Source organism: Geotrypetes seraphini, chromosome 10 (genome assembly GCF_902459505.1).
Source record: "Geotrypetes seraphini chromosome 10, aGeoSer1.1, whole genome shotgun sequence".
NCBI classification, from domain to species: Eukaryota; Metazoa; Chordata; class Amphibia; order Gymnophiona; family Dermophiidae; genus Geotrypetes; species Geotrypetes seraphini.
Genome location: NC_047093.1, coordinates 145,243,845 through 145,263,307, shown reverse-complemented (window position 1 = coordinate 145,263,307; position 19,463 = coordinate 145,243,845). Strand labels below are relative to the sequence as shown.

Sequence of the window (19,463 nt, the reverse complement as noted above, 5' to 3'; positions counted from 1 at the left end):
GCTGTGCACCCCCCCAAGCCGTGCACCCGGGGCAGACAGCCCCCCCCTTGGTATGCCACTGTCTCTTCCAGCATCCCTTATATCACATTTTTTACGACAACAATGTTTTGCGACCGATGCCTTGACATGTGCTGATGATGCACATGAATAAAACACGCCTATGAACTACGTACATCAGTCATGTGCGCACAACGCGTCAGGAATCAACAGAAACCAACAAGCATAATCTGTGCCTGTGTTTAAATCGTTCTCATTGTGATATGATCAGATCGCTATAGGGCATGTTCGCTCAAATGATTTGCATGTAAACTCGGTTGTACATCAGTCGGTCAGCAAAAATCGGCAGAGAATTGGCCAACAGTGATCCAGTCGGTACTACCAACTGACTTTTGTGCATCCTGGCCTATGTCTCCGGTCCTTCAGGTGTTACTGTTACTGTGATTTGTAGATCCATGAGCTCACTTTATCTTAAAATGTTAATGAGAGGAGACAGACAGAGCCAGACCGAGGTGAATGAAGAGAGACAGCACAGGATAGGAGAGGGACAGATGTACAGAGAGACACAAGACACAAAGGTGAAGAGAAATCACTTTTACCTTCACGAATGGCTTTATTCTCTGATTTTTACAACCATGTTGCTGACAGCCAGACCATTGGTAGCAGAAACACAACCTGTCCTTCATTCTGCAAGTTGTTCAAAGTGCTGGACAGCAGGGGGCTGAGGCAACGAACAGGTCTGGGGGTGGGAAAAGAGGGGCAGGAGGCTGGCGGGGGGCATAAAAATAGCTCTGATACAGGGCTGAGGCTGGGCATTAGAGATGGGAATGTTGCAGAAGCTGAGTTTGGTAAGAGGGAGCTGATGTTGGCAGACGGCAGCAGAAGGGGGGTTCATGCTAGTTCTGGGACAAGGGGCTGTTAATAGAGGTGAAAGGTGGGTTCTAACATCTTTATTACCCTGCTAAACCAGGTATATCCTAAAAACACCAGAAGATGTGATTTGTCATGTATTTACCCAAAGTCCTAATGATACTTGGAAATTCGGATAACTTGGTCTTTGCCAAATAACTGGAATCATTTACTTCACTAAACTAAACTAAACTAAACTAAGCCATAAGTTTATATACCGCATCATCTCCACGGAAGTGGAGCTCGACACGGTTTACAAAGCATAAGAATATAGGAAGAGAAAGGAGAAAGATTTACAAAAGCATGTAAAAAGAGGGGATGTAAACAAGAGAAGAGATGTTATATGCTAGAGAAAAGCCAGGTTTTCAGTTGTTTTCGGAATAGTTGGAGGGAGCCCAGGTTCCGCAGCGGGACAGTGAGATCGTTCCAAAGGCCCGTGATTTTGGAGAGGAGGGATCTTCCCAGTTTACCTGCGTGGAGGATGCCGTATAGAGAGGGGAAGGATAGTTTATGTCTGTGGGCTGATCTGGTGGTAGCAGGCGTCAGGGCGAGGAAGGATAGAGGGATTAGGGGCGGAAGGATGCCGTGAATGATCTTGAAAGCCAGGCAGGAGCATTTGAAATGAATTCTGGGAAGTACTGGGAGCCAGTGAAGATTGGTAAGTAGTGGGGAGACGTGGTCAGATTTGCGTTTAGCAAAAATCAACTTGGCCGCAGTATTCTGGATAAGCTGGAGTCTGCGAAGACTTTTTTTTGTTAGGCATAAATAATAATAATAATAACTTTATTCTTCTATACCGCCACAATCTTGCGACTTAGATGGCATTACAATAATCGAGTTTGGATAGGATGATGGATTGTACAAGGACGGTGAAATGTTTTTGGTGAAAATAGGATCTAACTTTCCTCAGCATGTGGAGGCTGAAAAAACAAGATTTTGCCAAGGAATTCAGGTGATCATTGAGGGAAAGGGAGGAGTCGATAGTGATGCCGAGGACCTTGCTTGAGAACTCAAGGTGCAGAGCAGGGCCTGTGGGTAGAGTGAAGAGGGTGGGCAGGTGTGCTAATTTTGGGCCGAGCCAGAGTAATTTTGTTTTTGATTCATTTAATTTCATCTGTACAGAGAGGGACCAGGCGTGAAGTCTCATTATGCATGAAGTGATGTTCTCTTGGAGGTTTGTAAGGTTTTGATCTGTTTCGAGGAGGATAAGGATATCGTCTGCATATGTGTAAATTATTTCAAGGGGGGAAAGTTTGAGGAGCTTCAGGGAGGTCATATACATGTTGAAGAGAATAGGGGATAGGGGAGAGCCCTGTGGGACACCACAGGATGGTGTCCACAAAGCGGATTTGGAGCCGTGTTGACAATGTAGGAACGAGCGCGAAGGAAGTTTGAGAACCACTTTAGAACAAAGGAGTCTATTCCTATCTCAGAAAGTTGGTAGATTAGTATGTCATGGTGCACGACGTCGAAAGCCGCGGAGAGATCGAACTGTAGGATTGATTATGGTATAAATGTGTCTGTATTGAAAACCGTCTCAGAAAACGCTAACTGTATTGTAACACCTTTACAGAAGTTCGTGTATTGTAACACCATTACAGGATATCCAGGGCTGCTGCTATTTACCTGGATACAGGTTCAGGAGAAGTTCCACAGGGTGACAATTCCTCTCTTATGCAGAAGAGACGACTTTCCACCCTGGTGGTTGTTAAAATAAATTGGACACAAAACACTGAGTGCCTCAATGAGCAGAATATTTGAGTTTATTTAAGAGATGTAAAGTAAAAATAATATAACATCATTCTTTTGTATCCAAGGGGAGAAAAGAAGACCCGTTAAAATTCTCCCAAAGGAAACTTCTGAAATACTATACATTTATACATTCCCTGACGTCATTCTATAGCATTAGCATACAATGGCCTGACGTAGCTAGGCTTTCCAAAAACATAATTTTTGCACGCACATCCTGTGCCTAGTGCATTTACAAAAACATATATTTTTAAATGTAATTATTCAATTAACCTCTTTATCCTGGAACAAAAGTACAATACAATATAAGTTAAGCAAATTCACTTGTACATTAAGCCCCAGTAGGTGACATCCTTGTCCTTCTTGAGGTAGATTCGAACCTCACTAACCTCACCGAAAATATAATAGCTTGCATAACTAACGTGACCATTTATTTTTTTCATCAAAAGGGGTGTGACACACTTATCCCTTGCTCTAACCAGCAGAGGGATTAAGCGTGTTGAGTTCTGGCCTGTCGGTGTGGCCTCCTCAGGTTGGAGGAAGGCTTTTCAGGTTATAACAGACCTAGGCGCCTGCCTAGTCTGCCAGGCCACACTGAGAGTAGCTTGTAAAGAGAAGACCACACAGGTAAGTCTTGTTACAAAAGAATGTTCTTGTACTTTATTGAACCCGGGGGGACATCAGCCTCCCGCATGTCATGGCAAAATATAAAACACGAAATAGCTTGCAGTTGTCAGAATGGCTTGCTACAAATGCCACATACAGTTCAATACCCTGGACTTTTCAGTCTAAATACAGTCCTCTTCACCAGGGGTAAAGGTAAATGAAAAATATCAGGAAAATAAACTTTCAAACTTTGCACACCTTGTGAACACAGCCAGAGTAATTAGAGTTCCCAAACCTAGCAATGAATTTCTCAAATGTCTCAGCTTACCTAGCTGAGACACGGATAGGTTTTGCAGAGCAGGCTTCACAGCTCATTACTATCAGCTGGGCTTCCTAGCCGACGGAACATAGCATGACATTAGGTAAGCTGTGAACTTTACTTAGGTTTTTACACGGAGCTTTCACACCCCTACAGATAAAGTTCCTTGAACAAACAATGCTCTCCGGGGCGTCACACAGTGTAAAGGAGAGCTTTTTCCTGCTCTCTCCCTAATCACTGTCAGCTGGGCTTGAGTTACGGGAGCCAGCACAAGCACAGCCTTGATTCCTTCCCCTTAACAACTAACCTCCATGTCAGTGGGGAAATAGCCAGCTTCCAGCAGTGGCTCAGAGACATCCATAGCCTCTGCCTGCTCAGCAGCCACTGGGGTGGAGCTGAGGTAGTCCTCGGTCATCTCCACGTCCTCACTGCTGCAGGCTGGAGGAGAGAGACCTCTCCCCTCATCTGCCTCCAAGCCTTGCTGCTTCTGCCGCTGCCTGAGCTCGTTAGCTCTAGCCCCATCCCGGCTCTCCCTGCTCTCCCTACTGAGATCCCATACTCTGTTTTTATGTTGGTTAAAGCCCCACCCCTCTCTCCTAGGAGCAGCTGTGTTAGGCAGGAAATCCCTAGGGAAATAATTCAGGTTTCTCCTAGGCTGGTAATGAGCATACCCTCCAGCCCTGGGACTCCACTTCTCAATAAGAGTCCTATCAGGCTTTCTAGAGTACCTGTCCTGAGATGGCGCTCTCTGCTGGATGTACCTCTGTTCCTGTCTCTCCTGCCCTACCTCACTGTCTGAGGGGTAGTCAGCCAAAACCAAACTTTTACTTTTAACCTGGTCAGCCCTTCTGACCAGGGACCTTGTTCTGCTTTTATCCCTTACAGGGACAAAACTGGCCACAGGTTTGTCACAGGGGACATCTATTAATTGTCATTCCCGCCCCCAATCCCGCCCTAGCCCTGCCCCCAATTTCTTCCATTCATTTTTCATGTACACATATCTTATTAATTCATAATGGTAACCATTATCTTACCGCCCTGCTGCTGCTGCTGCTACTGCTAAAGCCGACAGGAAGTCTTCTTTCCGACATCAATTCTGATGTCGGAGAGGACGTTCTGGGCCAGCCAGGCAGTGATTGGCTGGCCCAGAACGTCCTCTCCAATGTCAGAATTGACATCAGAAAGAAGACTTCCTGTCAGCTTTAGCAGTAGCAGCAGGGCGGTAAGATAGCAGTGGATCGGGGGAAAGGAAGGAGGGAGGCTTTTTTTTTTTTTGCGTGGCAGGTAGGGACAGGAAGTGATCGCCTGTCCCATTGTCCCCGAACACAGCTTCGGGACGCTGTCCCTGAAAACGGGACATTTCGGCATCCCGAAGCTGTGTGTGGGGACAACGGGACAGGAGGTCTGTAAATGGGACGGTCCCGTTCAAAATGGGACCTTATGCATAACGAAACTCCAATCCTGGGCCTTCACTGTACAAATGAAGCTGAATGAGTCCAAAACAAAACTACTCTGGCTTGGCCCAATATTAGATCAGTTACCCACACTAATTCAACTACCTTCTGGTCCCACACTGCAGATCAAATTCTCAAGCAAAGTTTTGGGCATCATTATTGACTCTACATTTTCCTTTAATGATCATCTTAACTCTCTGGTAAAAAAATATTTTTTTAGTCTTCACATGTTGAGGAAAGTGAGATCCTGCTTCCGCCAACATTTTGCTGTCCTTGTACAATCAATCATTCTTTCCAGACTGGACTATTGTAATTCCATCTATCTAAGCCTAACCAATAAAAATCTTCAAAGATTTCAGTGGATCCAGAACACTGTGGCTAGGTTGATCTTCGCAAAAATCAAATTCAACCATGTTTCCCCGCTTCTGTCAAAACTTCACTGGCTTCCAGTGATTTCTAGGATTCACTTTAAATGTACCTGCCTAATATTCAAGATCCTACATGGCATTTTTCCCCCCTAATTCCACTATCCTGGAATTCTTTGAGACCTGACACTACCAGATCCGCCCACAAACTCAAACTATCTTTCCCCTCATTAAAAGGCGTCATATATGCAGGTAAATTAGGGAAATCCCTTTTCTTCAAATTCAATGAGCTTTGGAACAACTTCCCTGCCCCGCTGCTGAACCTTGGCTCATTCCAATTATTCCGAAAGCATCTGAAAACCTGGCTTTTCTCCAAAACGTAAAGCTATCTATTTAAAATGTAAAGCTAGCTATCCTCTTCATAACCTCTAAGTTCTTATTATGGCCTTCCCTCATTGAATTTACCTGTAAACCGGGCTGAGCTCTATCTTTATGGAGATGAAGTGGTATACAAACTTAAGGTTTAGTTTAGTTTAGTTAGTTTAGTAGCTAAACTCCTCACCAATTACCTAGAAAACCATAACTTGCTTCACCCTACCCTGGATTCAGAACCAATTTCAGCACTGAGACACTACTAGGCTCCCTTTTGGACACAGCTAGACAACACCTCAGCACAGGCAAAAAAAAAAAAAATGCTGATTATACAACTAGATCTCACCACAGTATTTGATCTGGTAGACCACGACATCCTGCTACAAATACTAGATACAATAGGAATCACAGGCAAAGTACACACATGGTTTCAAGGATTCCTACAATCCAGGACCTACAGAGTAAAGACAAAGAAATATCAGAACCATGGTCTGATGTAGTAATGTTCTAATACAAGGGAAGCTTAGCACATTGACCTTTCGCCCTTGTGTATGAATACTGAATCATTCCTCATTCCCCCCTCCCTTCTTGACACAAAACCCCTGTCACATATTAACCCTTATCTTAATTGAGCAGTCCTTATTTGGAAAGGACATCAGCTGACAGGCCTTGAGGACGTGGAAAGATTCAAGTTCTGTCCACGTGTTAATCAGGCCCTTGTCTAAGTGCTGAGTTGGAGGGTGATCACGAGGCAAAGCACGAGGTAAAGGGAGGGTGATCACGAGGTATAAGCATGTACCTTTCTTTGTATCCACCAATGTAAAAGCTAATACCTTTGTACCCACCAATCATGAGATGTGTAAATGATGGAGTTACTATGATGTCATTAGCTTAGAATCATAATAAAAGGGACTCAGAGCTAGCCCCTGAAAGCGCCTCCATCCCGACTCTAAGACTGCATGTGTGGGTTTGCTGTGTCGCATTCTTACAAGTGGCGCCCGAACAGGGACCCTCACCGTCCCTCGCCCTGCTTGCTCCATCTGACAATTATACTTGGTGCACCTCATCCTCCGGGATCCCTTCGAGTAAGTATGGGCAATTCCCTGTCAGATTTACAGCGTGCTCATGTGACAGAATTGAAGAATATTCTGAGACATACAGATAGAGAGGCCTCTGATTCACAGTTTAGTACTAAAGATAGGAGAGCACTGCTTCCAGTATCCAGAAAAATGATTATTGAAATGAGAAGACTGGATTAGAGTCGGGAAAGTTTTGTATGCTGAGCCTCTGGCCTCGGCAGCCATATGGGTATGGCATCAGTGAGAGTGTGCCTTGGAGCAGGTTGGTACAGAGGCACCTTCCAAGGTGGCAATGGTTTCATTAATAGTTCCCTCCCCTGACTATTCAAATCAGAACACATATCCAAAAATCATACCTCCAGCACAGGTATCCCCAGCTCCTTTAAAGGAAAAAAGGCAGAAACATTAGCGCAACCTTCAAGCGCATTTCAGGCCAGAGAGGAATGGCAATTAGCAGCAGAGGACGTGAAAGATTTAATTCAAGCCTACCCAGTCACATATTTCCAAGATCCTAATGGTCCAGGACAGATAGCTACTTATCAACCATTATCCTTTGCAATGTTGCGAGAAATCCTTAAATCTATTTCGGAGAAAGGTTTACAAAGTAATTTCACAGCCAGGTTATTTGAATACATGGCTGGAGCGCATACTTTAATACCACAAGATTGGAAAGACATTATGCGCATGGTACGGGTCAATATGTTATGTGGGATAATGAAAATAATAAGGAGGCTCAACGGAGAGCTTTACAGTCTGGAGGGCTTTATACCTCAGGTCAGTTAGCCTCAGGAACACCAGTTAAAAGTTATGCAATAGAATTGATAAACAGGTTACAGTAAGCAATGGGCATTTTGGCAGTTGCAGTTCAGAAAAGTTCCATTCTAAAAGGCCGTTATGGCTGTGGCAAGCCAGGACACTTCAAACGAAACTGCAAGGCAAATAGTACTAAACTGCCCCTATTGAACAGAGGACGACCCCCTAATATTGGCAAGCACAAAGCCAACTGTGTTAAGTTAAAAATCTGAAATAGCTCAAAGTGCAGGCATAGATTTATATATTCAAGCAGAGCAAGAATTGACAAAAACACAGGAGATGAGGTTAGAGGTTTGTAGGTGCAGGATTTAGAGGCTGCGTCTGCCTGAGACTGTTTGCCTGCTTGAATGTGTGTTTTTTTTGTTAAATGTCTAAATTCACTCTGACACTGTAGCTGGGGTCATTTTCTTCACTAACTCCCTGACTTTAGCACTTCTTATCAAGTCTGTTGACGGGCTTCTCTCCCCAGGTCCTTTTGTTTGCAACTCTTCAGTACTGATAACTGATGTTATCTAGGTTTGTCCAAAATTAGTTATGAAGGATGTGTCCTTCCATAGCATTTGCTCACTCTGGGTAAGCCAATCATTAACTGGATGGCAGGGCTCACTCAGAGGTTAATTTAAATTTTTTGACAGGTAATTTCTTTAAGATAGGAGCCTTCTACGGTGATATTAATGTTTAAATCTTTCACATCTTTTATATGTGAAAAGAAAATTGTTTTACAGGAAAAGTGGGTAAGTGATTTAGTATCACTGACTGAACTGTCCCCAGATATGGCATGCCTTCCAAGATAATTGCAATTAAGGTAAGCTATTTCTGAGTCATGTTATTACAAGAATTAATAGACTCCTCCTTGATTGGGTACAAATTAATGTTTGTATATTAATAGTATTTTGGTAATTTGTTGCAAACAACCTTCAGATTTGCTCTATATCACACCAGACATTCAAAAAGTGATAGCGATTATTAACCATCATTTATTAACGCAATGGGTTGATAGGATTCAGGATAATATAGCACTTTCCTTATTAATCCTTCTGCAGAAACGCCAACCTATTGCAGTTTTAGGCCAGCTATCCCCAGATAATCGTTTACATATAGTGGAATGGATCTATTTACCACATACGCCCCCTAAGAATATCAGCTCTCCTCAATACATGTAAAGTTCTCTAATTTGTAAGACAAGAAAAAATAGTTGCAGAATGCGTTTTAGATTTTCATTCTGCACTAAGCTTAACACCTATAATTGACGCTCTCACTGTCTCTACAGACAGCAGCAAGACATGCGGAATCATGCACTGGACCCAAGAAAATGCTTCTCGGGTCTTATTCACTCCTTCGCAACAATCCGCTCAGCACTCAGATGTAGCTGCTGTTATTCTTACCCTGCAAACCTCTTTCCACTGTCCATTGCACCTAATCACAGACAGTCTGTACATTCGTAATTTAGTTTACCAGTTTCCTGGTGCCTACATCACCCTGTCAATTGATGACAACTTACTATCATTGTTTCTTGAATTACGCTCGTTATTGTCAACATGTAAACACTCTTTTAGTGTGTTTCACATTCGTAGCCATCAAAATCTTCCTGGAGTCATTTCTACAGGAGATAATATTGCAGACGCTGCATAATTTACCACTCCCATAGACAGTCATGCATTCTTCCACCAAAAATGCCAAAGCCCTGGTGCAAATGTTTAAAATTCCCTTAAATCAAGGTACAACTATAGTTCAATCTTGCCCACAAATGCTCACAGCTGCATTCTGCTGCTGAGTACGGGGTAAACCCCAGGGGATTTGCAGTAAATCAAGTGTAGCACATGGATGTCACACAATATTCCCCTTTCGGGAAATGGAAATATCTGCATGTTACTATTGACACCTATTCTGGTTATCTTTGGGTAACGCCACAAACAGGAGAAACTACGAATCAAGTAATTAATCATATGTTGCAATGCATTGCTGATATGGGAAAGCCAAAAACTTTAAAAAACAGACAATTGTGCTGCATATTCTTCCAATGCTTTTCCTGAATTTTGCTTACAATGGGATATCCAGCTGATTCACGGTTTGCTTTATAATTCTACAGGACAAGCGATTGTGGAACGTGCCAACCGTAGCTAACTTCATAACAAGATAAAATGACCTTATCTCAGAACATATCAGCAGAATCAAAACAAACTGTGACACAGTTTGTTTTGATTCTGCTGATATGTTCTGAGATAAGGTCATTTTATCTTGTTATGAAGTTAGCTGCTTGGGACAATGGAGGTTCGACCTCCTACAGCTGTGTTCTGGTTGAGAGAGAAAAGGAAAGCTTTAGATAAGATACTGTTGGACTGGAGGACGGCTAACGTCATTCCACTCCACAAGAAAGGCTCAAAGATGGAGACAGCAAACTACAGACCAGTGAGTCTAACATCGATAATGAGCAAACTAATGGAAACTCTAATCAAACACCAATTAGATAAGATCCTGGATGAGGAGAATCTACGGGATCCCCGACAACATGGATTTACTAAGGGGAGATCCTGCCAATCCAACCTGATCAGCTTCTTTGACTGGGTAACGGGGAAGCTGGATATTGGGGAGTCCCTGGACATCGTGTACCTGGACTTTAGCAAAGCATTCGATAGCGTACCACACCGCAGGTTACTGAGCAAGATGAGTTCTATAGGATTAGGTGACACATTGACGAAATGGGTTGGGAGCTGGCTTGGAGGTAGGCTCCAAAGGGTGGTGGTGAACGGCACCCCCTCCGAAATGACGGAGGTGATTAGTGGAGTACCACAGGGCTCAGTCTTGGGCCCAATCCTATTCAACATCTTTATAAGAGACTTGGCAGAAGGGCTTCGAGGTAAAATAACATTATTCGCCGATGACGCCAAACTGAGTAATGTAGTGGGCAAATGCACAACAGACGAAGATTCAGTGCCCGACAACATGATGCACGACCTACTCCTACTGGAGCGATGGTCTAGGACATGGCAACTCAACTTCAGTGCCAAAAAATGCAAAGTTATGCACCTGGGCAGCAAGAATCCATGCAAGTCTTATACCCTTAATGGCGAGATCCTAGCAAAAACGGTAGCAGAACGAGACTTGGGGGTAATCGTCAGTGAGGACATGAAGTCTGCCAATCAAGTGGAGCAGGCTTCGTCCAAGGCAAGACAAATCATGGGCTGCATACGAAGGGGTTTCGTCAGTCGTAAGGCGGAAGTCATTATGCCATTGTATAGATCCATGGTGAGGCCCCACCTGGAATACTGTGTGCAATTCTGGAGGCCGCATTATCGCAAGGATGTGCTGAGACTGGAGTCGGTGCAAAGAATGGCCACCCGGATGGTCTCGGGACTCAAGGATCTACCATACGAAAAACGGCTTGACAAATTACAGCTATACTCGCTCGAGGAGCGCAGAGAGAGGGGGGACATGATCGAGACGTTCAAGTATCTTACGGGCCGCATCGAGGCGGAGGAAGATATCTTCTTTTTCAAGGGTCCCACGACAACAAGAGGGCATCCGTTGAAAATCAGGGGCGGGAAACTACGAGGTGACACCAGGAAATTCTTTTTCACTGAAAGAGTGGTTGATCGCTGGAATAGTCTTCCACTACAGGTGATTGAGGCCAGCAGCGTGCCTGATTTTAAGGCCAAATGGGATCGGCACATGGGATCTCTTCACAGGGCAAAGGTAGGGGAGGGACATTAAGGTGGGCAGACTAGATGGGCCGTGGGCCCTTATCTGCCGTCTATTTCTATGTTTCTATGTTTCTATGACGGGGGCACTGGGGGCACTAAGGATACAGGATGGGGGCACTGGAGGCACTATGGACACAGGATGGGGGCACTGGGGGTACTATGGACACATGAAGGAGGCACTGGGGGCACTATGGACACAGGACGGAGGCACTGGGGGCACTAAGGACATGAGAAGGAGGCACTGGGGCACTAAGGACACAGGACGGGGGCACTGGGGGCACTAAGAACATGGGAAGGAGGCACTGGGGGCACTAAGGACATGGGAAGGAAGGAGGGACTTTGCCACAACTCCCTGCATCTGCCGAGTCCACCCTCTCCGACGTAACTTACTTCTTCCGGAGCAGAGCCAGCAGACAAATCATCGCGGGATCTTCCAGCGGCTGCTGAGTCCACTCCAGAGCAAGTATGTCGGAGTGGGTTGGACTGGCAGCCAGCAGTTGCAGTTATCGTGGGACCTTGCTGCATGAAGGGAGAGAAAGGAGCAGGATTGCTGGAATGGAAGAGTGGTGGAGGGAAAGAAAGGGGGCAGTTTTCATGTCTGCGCTGATGATCGCTCCCAAGTCTCGTTCTGTTGTTCTAGCTAAGGTCTCACCATTCAAGGTGTAAGTTCTGCACGGATTTCTGCTGCCGAGGTGCATGATCTTGCATTTCTTAGCATTGAAGCCCAGCTGCCAGGTCGAGGACCAAGCTCCAACAAATGTAGGTCCTGTGTCATACTATCGGGTGAATTGCCATCTCTCACTATATTGCATAGTTTGGCGTCGTCAGCGAATAACATTACCTTACCTTGAAGCCCCTGAGTTATGAATATGTTGAAAAGGAGCGGGCCCAAGACTGAGCCCTGCGGTACCCCACTGGTCACCTCCGATGTTTTAGAGAGGGTACCATTAACTACCACCCTCTGAAGTCTGCCACTCAGCCAGTCATTGACCCATGTAGTTAGTGTTTCTCCCAGCCCCATTGATTTTATCTTGCTCAACAGCCTGCGAGGGTAGTAAGAACGTAATCTAGACAGATGCAGAAAATAAATTAAAAAGGAAAATGGGGGAAAAAAGGGAAAGGGATTGCAGAGGAGAGGTATGGGAGAGGGAAGGAGAGGAGAGAGATGCTAGACCAATGGGGGTGAAAGGAGAGATGGAAGGGGGAGGCATATAGTTTCTGGAAGAGGACAGAAGATGCCATATAGGGGAAGAGAGATAGCAGACAGTGGATGGAAGGTAGAGAGTTACAAGAAGATGAGGAAAGCAGAAACCACAGAAGACAAAGGTAGAAAAAAATTTTCTATTTATGTATTGCTTTAGGAGACATGTGTCACTGTTTCTGTGGTGCACTGTATGCAGAGTCCAGCTTCTTACTGGTTCAATTTAACCTTTGTCTATGTATTTCTATTTTATCCCCCCTTTTACAAAACTGTAGAGCGTTTTTTAGCGCCAGCCGTGGTGGTAGCAGCTCTGATGCTCAGAATTCTATGAGTGTCAAAGCTGTTACCACCATGGCTAAAATCCACACTACAGTTTTGTAAAAGAGGGAGGGATTAGTTTGTGATTACATATTCCATACTAGGCGAAGGTGTTTTCTGTGTTCTGTGTGTTTGAAAGACATGGTTTTTTGTTAGGATTGACTGCAGGATTGATCTGTACTAGTCTGGCTTGTTTAGTTTTACAATGGGTGTATTGATGTTGTACTGCTCACTGCAGTATGTAAGATGCTGCCTTTTCCTAGGTTACTTGTTACTTGTTACTAAAAATCATGTTTTTCGTACAGATGGGGGGGGTGTGTCAAAAAATGATGGGCCCTGGGTGTCACATATGCTAAGTACGCCACTGCCATGGTCTGGCATTTCACATCCTCTCCCTTCCCCCTACTTTCATCAGCATCTGGCCCTTTTCTTTTCCTCCAACCCAATTCCATGCAGTATCCTTCCCCCTGTCTCTTTCCCTTTTCTCTGCACACCAATTCCATTAGCATGTGACCCCTTTCTCTCCCTCCACCATGCTTCCATACCACCCTGACCCCCTTTCTCACCCTCCACACCCTTCCATACTACCCTTACTCCCTTTCTCTCCCTTCACCACCCTGCTATACTCCTTTCTCTTTCCATCCAAATCAGCAAGGTCCCACAATGACTACTTCTGCTGCCTCTGCTCTGGAAGAGGTAAGTGACGTCGGAAGGTGGTGGGCCAGCAGATGCAGGGAGTTGCGGCAAGGTCCCACGATGACTGCGGCTGCCGGTCCACCCCCCTCCAATGTCACTTACCTCTTCCGGAGCAGAGGCGGTAGACGCAGTCATCGCAGAACCTTCCTGCACTTTAGCACGGCTGCCGACTCTGCTCCAGAATAAGTACGGCAGCCATGCTGAGGTGATGTTTAGAGCAGCGTGGGAGGTTCCAGACTCGGCCATCTGTGCACCCCCTTGCAGTGTGCACCGGGGCAGACCGCCCCCCCCCCCCCCACCTTGGTACGCCACTGTCACAGACTTATTACACAGAGACTGAAAATTTCTCCAGAAGATCAGTACCTCCGGAAGATCAGTACAGCGCTTTTACTCATTGAGCTACAGCACCTTTTATTCCAGTGTCTCAGGCTCCCCTGTCATATCATACCTTAGTGAACTGCTAAGGTAAAATCTGCTTAGCTATCATCTCACAGTAGGCTGAGACATAAGAGTGGTAGCTCAATGGTTTAAAGTGCTGCTTTCACTGGCCCGAAACCCATATTCTCAAGTATGGTTCAATAAACGTGACATGGAGTCCAATAGTGCTGTTTTGATCGCTAACCTTCATTCTAACCACTGTGCTACTGAATGAGCTATAAATTTGTAATTTTCTGTTCCGCTTAGGCATCATATGCGAAATATCGGCGACCTTTGCGGCGAACGCTTGGCGTGGATGTAAATCTCTCTGCACGCCTAACTGTCCGTAGCATATCACGCCATTTTTTAACCTTTTCTTATTATTTCAGGAATGTAAGCTTTCACATAATTAACCCAAAGTATAGGATCATTAAAAGGATAATGAAATCACAGTATAGCATGTTTAAAGCAATATTTATAATACAGTGGTACCTCGGTTTACGAGTGCACCGGTTTGCGAGTGTTTTGCAAGACGAGCAAAACATTCGCAAAATCGGCGCCTCGGAAACTGAGCGCGCCTTGATTTGCGAGCCGCCCCCCCTCGAACCGGCACCCTCCCCCCCATGATTCGGCCTCCCCCCCCACCATCGGGCACCCCCCGTCGCGACCTGAGGTCCCCCCAACCCACCCGAACCCTCTTCTTACTTTGGTGTAGCCTACGTACCGGCACCGGCACCAGCATGTCCTGTGCCCGAAGATCTGCCTCCAGTGCTGGGCCTTGAGCATGTGCGCATGCTCAAGGCCTGAGAGTTCGTGTTCGACGTTCGACGTGAACTCTCAGGCTTTGAGCATACGCACATGCTCAAGGCCCAGCACAGGAGGCAGATCTTCGGGCACCGGCACCAACGCACAGGACATGCTGGTGCCGGTGCTGATGCGGAGGCTACACCAAAGTAAGAAGAGAGTTCGGATGGGCTGTGGGGACCTCAGAGAAGGGGCGGGACCGCAGCGGAGGAAGCTGCTCCGAAGCAGCGCAGGGATCGCTGACATCGCGATCCCACTGCGGGCTGCTTCATAGTTGGTGCAGGGAGGCCAGGGGGGCAAGCGGTCCTTCGGGGTGGGGCAGGCAGGCAGGCAGGCCTTCAAGGGGGAGGGGGGTGACAGACAGGCAGGCAGGCCTTCAAGGGGGGGGGGACAGGCCTTCAAGGGGGGACAGGCAGGCCTTCAAGGGGGGGACAGGCCTTCAAGGGGATCAGGCAGGCAGGCAGGCATTCAAGGGGGGGTGCAGGCCTTCAGAGGGGTGCCGACCTTCGGGGGCGTGCAGGCCTTCGGGGGGGGGGGAGGGCAGGCCTTCATGGGTGGGATGGAGACCTTTAAGGGGGGGGGGACAGGCCTTCAGGGAGGGGGGCCCTGGTGTAGAAATACACGGAGGGAATGGGGGGGTTCAAAGAGATGTGCATATGCCGGACTTTGGGTGGGAAGAAATAATGGGTCTGAAAATATAGAAGAGGGAGAGAGATGATGGACCATGGTTTTTAGAGAGGGAAGGAACAGAAAGGGAGAGAAGTTGGACACAAGGGATGGTGTAGAGGGGGGGATAGAGATACTGGATAGGAGGGTAGTTGGGAAAAGAAAGGGAGAGATGGTGGACCCTGGGGTGGTGGGGAAGGAGGGAGAGATGCTGGATGAAAGGGTAGTTAAGAAAAGATGGATCTGTGGAGGGAGACGAAAAAAGGATAGATGCCAGACCTCCTGGGGAGGGAAGGGAAACGGGGAGGACAGAGATGGCAGATGGATGGTTAGCATGCAGAAAGAAGGAAGAAGGAGACCCTGGCAAGCAAGTTATCAGAAGACAACCAGAGCCTTGGACCAACAAGATTTGAAAAATAACCAGACAACAAAAGGTAGAAAAACTAATTTTATTTTCTGTTTTGTGATTACAATATGTCAGATTTGAAATGTGTATCCTGCCAGAGCTGGTGTTAGACTGCAAACGTGAGCTAGGATTTAACAGAGAGGAAAAGTCCTTTTTGTTTCTTTATTTTATTTACACCATAGCGCCAGTGTGGTTAGGAGAAGCCAAAGGGGGGTGAAAAAGCTTTAAAATAAACCCACCAGGATGTTTGAAAAAACAAACAAACACCCAATTGGGCAGAAAAGTTGAATCGAAAAACCAATTCAATAGGCTGAATCGAATCGAAATTTTTTTTTTTTTCTTGAATCGGGCAGCACTAGTTTGCGCTACTGTCTTAGACTTTAGGACCTGGGATTGGAGAGAGATGGCATCCTCAGTACTTTATAATGCAAGTGAAATGAGGATTTGGTCAGACTTTTGAAGGGTCTGCAGAAGAAAAATATTATATAGGCCGGGGACATGAGACAGCAGGAAACGGGAACTTTTCTTCCTTCTATTTTTGTGAATGGCAAGGCTGAGGATGTCAGAGAGTTCAGTTAAAATATGTGCTTTATAAGAAAATATAATAATGTGTTTTATAAAGTTTATAAGCATTGCTGGCCTACCCGGTGAGGTATTCCTAATGGTGGTGGTGGTGGCGGCAGCGTGTCAATGTGTTGAGAGGAAGAGGTGGTCTGGGAAATTCTGCTGAGCAAACTCCGGGCCCATTTCCACCCCCCAGTTAGTCCACTCCACTCAACTGGTTCACACACTGAGTGGGTCTTTGGGTGTTGTGAATTGTTTTTTGACCTCTTCCAGTGGTTTGTCAGTATCTCCTTGTGGTCCAAAGAAGGAAACTTTGTTAACCTTAGCATTGACCTTCAGAATATGTTTGTAACAGCGCTGCTTGTGTGGCATTAGGCTATGTAGTGATCAAATGAAAAAAACAGACCTTTGCACATTTTTGCACTATATGGTGGATGTATGAGGAGATTGACATTTCCTGCACAGCTAAGTCCATGTGAAGTTACCTTGTTCTTTCTGTATTTGACATCTAGCAAGGTCTCTGTTTGGAAGGAAAGATCTAAGCTTAAAAATGAAGTGGCCAGAAATTATAGTAAAAGCAGATAGCATTGCTGATTTTAAGAAAGGTTTGGACAAATTCCTGGAGGAAAAGTCCATAGTCTGTTATTAAGACATGGGGGAAGTGGCTGCTTGCCCTGGATCGGTGGCATGGAATGTTGTTACTCTTTGGGTTTTGACCAGGTACTAGTGACCTGGATTGGTTACCATGAAAATGGGCTACTGGGCATGATGGACTATTGGTCTGACTCAGGCTATTCTTATGTTATGTTCTCATCTGTAGGGGCCTTTGTTTTCACTTCTTATTTTAATGTATTTTTTTTCTGGGAACTTATCAGTGTTTTTTAGAATGGGAACAAAAATGGAAGAGAATTAATGTGTGTGGAATGGGGGGGGGTTTACTAATTTCTTCAGCTAAATAATTCAATCCACCTCAACCAGACAGGAGAACTCACGCACCATTCACATACCCTCCAACCAAAATCGTCAAAAGAAAAAAAACTGTTTGATAACCTCCTAACACTCGACCCCCAACTCTACAACCTATTGATCTCGACCACAAACTACAAAACCTTCAACAAAGAAATAAAAACCCTTCTATTCAAAAAACACATAAAAACGAACTAACACAATCAGAACTGTCCCAAGCATCACCTGCAACTACTCCATATGTACTTCTGATGTCATGACAATTCAGACATAATTTATGTTATGTTTGGATTAATGGTTACATATATGAGGTTCAATAAAAGAAAATTTTCAGTGCCTGTTTCTATTATGACCATTTATTTTTCATGGTTATTACAAAAAATATTTTTTTACATGGGAGGGTGTCAAAAAATGATGGGCCCCGGGTGCCACATACCCTAGGTACGCCACTAATCGGCAGCCTTTTTGATGTCATATGAACATCGTAGTGGATCTTTCCGCATAGGCGTCGTATGCAAATTATAAGTGCCGGTAGCAAATTTTTCTTCTTATCCGCATCCTAAAGCTGTTCACCATCATGCTGTTTTAGCGTTCTGACATCATACATTCACCTTTTGTTTTTTTTTTTGTTTGTTTTATAACACATTTTATTCAGAGAAAATGGCAGCCAAGAAAAATCCTTATTTTACCACAGAGGATTCCAGGCTCCTAGCCAGTTTGTTCCACCCTAAGGAACATCATCATTCATATTCAGGTGATCACTAAGAATAATGTTAAATTACTTTGTGTATTTAAACTTGTACAAAATAGGTTTTTTTTACAAATACAACCCCCTCAAAGGTGGCAGAGTGGGATTTGAACTTACAACTTCTAATCCTTTGTCACGTACTTTCACAATTTGTTGCTTTTAATTTTTGTGCCACATGCATGTGTTACCAAACAGCTCTTTTATAATAGAAACCTGTTGAAATCCACTTTGCAAAAAAAATATAAAAGACAAAAGATGTAAAATATTAAAGTGCCTGCCTGATTACGCATATGTACCTATAATTTCATTTTGGCATACGTACACAGCATTCTGTTTTTAATATATATTTTAAAGATTTTATTAAAAAAAAGAGTTTATACTGGTTTATACATTTCCTGTGTGGTTTTCTCGGATGTGTAAACTAAGAATGCAGCAGGCAAGAGTAATGTTATGCAACTGTAGCTAGATGAGGTGAGATGATATGCAATGTAAGCAGAAGGCTATGTGTGGAAGGGAAGAGAAGTGAAGCCCAGGTGTGTAAAAAGGAAAATATTTCCCTACAAACCACAAGTTGGACCAATACCACCTTGTCCATCCTCTCTAGTAATGCCATCTTCTTAATTATGCTATTTGCAGGCTCTGAGGTAGTGTCATTGGACTGGTGAGCAAATGGGAGACATGACAACCCCTAGTTTCCCTCCCAATAGCACTCCTACCCTGTTTGCTACCCCACTTCTCTCCTTTGCAACCTGTCCCTCATTAAACACTAGTTAAGACAAAGATCAATCTGATAACATTGATCCATTTACAGTGGTATTTAAGGAAACACTAATGCCTGAGCACTACTCAATGTATCAGCATGGGCCCTGGCATTCCTTTGCTAAGTAATCACAAGATCCATAAATGGTTTAAGAGTTTTATTGTAGAATATCAAGTCATTTCATTGACACTCAAATGTACAATCCTTGCACAGTCCAGGAAAGCGGTGTGTAAATGTAACATCATGCAACTGCAGTTCGATGAGATGGATCACAGCTACACCGGTATACAGAGTAAGCCACTCCTAGGTCCAAATCAACTGCCAGCCTACAGGAGGAAAGGGTAAAATGTCAGTGCGCTTGAACTATTAAAGTTTCCTCATGGACCCTCGGTAGGATAAGGCAGGTTGTAGGAAAAGGAAGATGGATTCAGAGATGTAGGATGTTCTTCGATGCACTGGAAGAAAGGGAAGTAAGGAGGTCAGAGAATAAAGGCCTGAGGTTTCTGCTATTGAAAGCAAGGAAAATAAATGCCGTCCTCCTTGTTACAGAGTC

At 44.9% G+C, this 19,463-nt stretch overlaps 2 protein-coding genes across 2 annotated transcripts in view; one reads left to right on the top strand and one right to left on the bottom strand.

The window, feature by feature from the left end:
• The window catches only part of LOC117368683, a 37,390-nt gene extending 33,395 nt beyond the window's left edge, over nucleotides 1-3,995 (bottom strand). The window contains exon 1 of the mRNA XM_033962408.1: nucleotides 3,888-3,995. Coding sequence (XP_033818299.1) covers nucleotides 3,888-3,995 — 108 coding nt within the window. The remainder of the gene's footprint in view (nucleotides 1-3,887) is intronic.
• Nucleotides 1-19,463, top strand: part of LOC117368273 — an 86,203-nt gene that overhangs the window by 16,388 nt on the left and 50,352 nt on the right. The gene's annotated exons all lie outside the window — the stretch shown is intronic.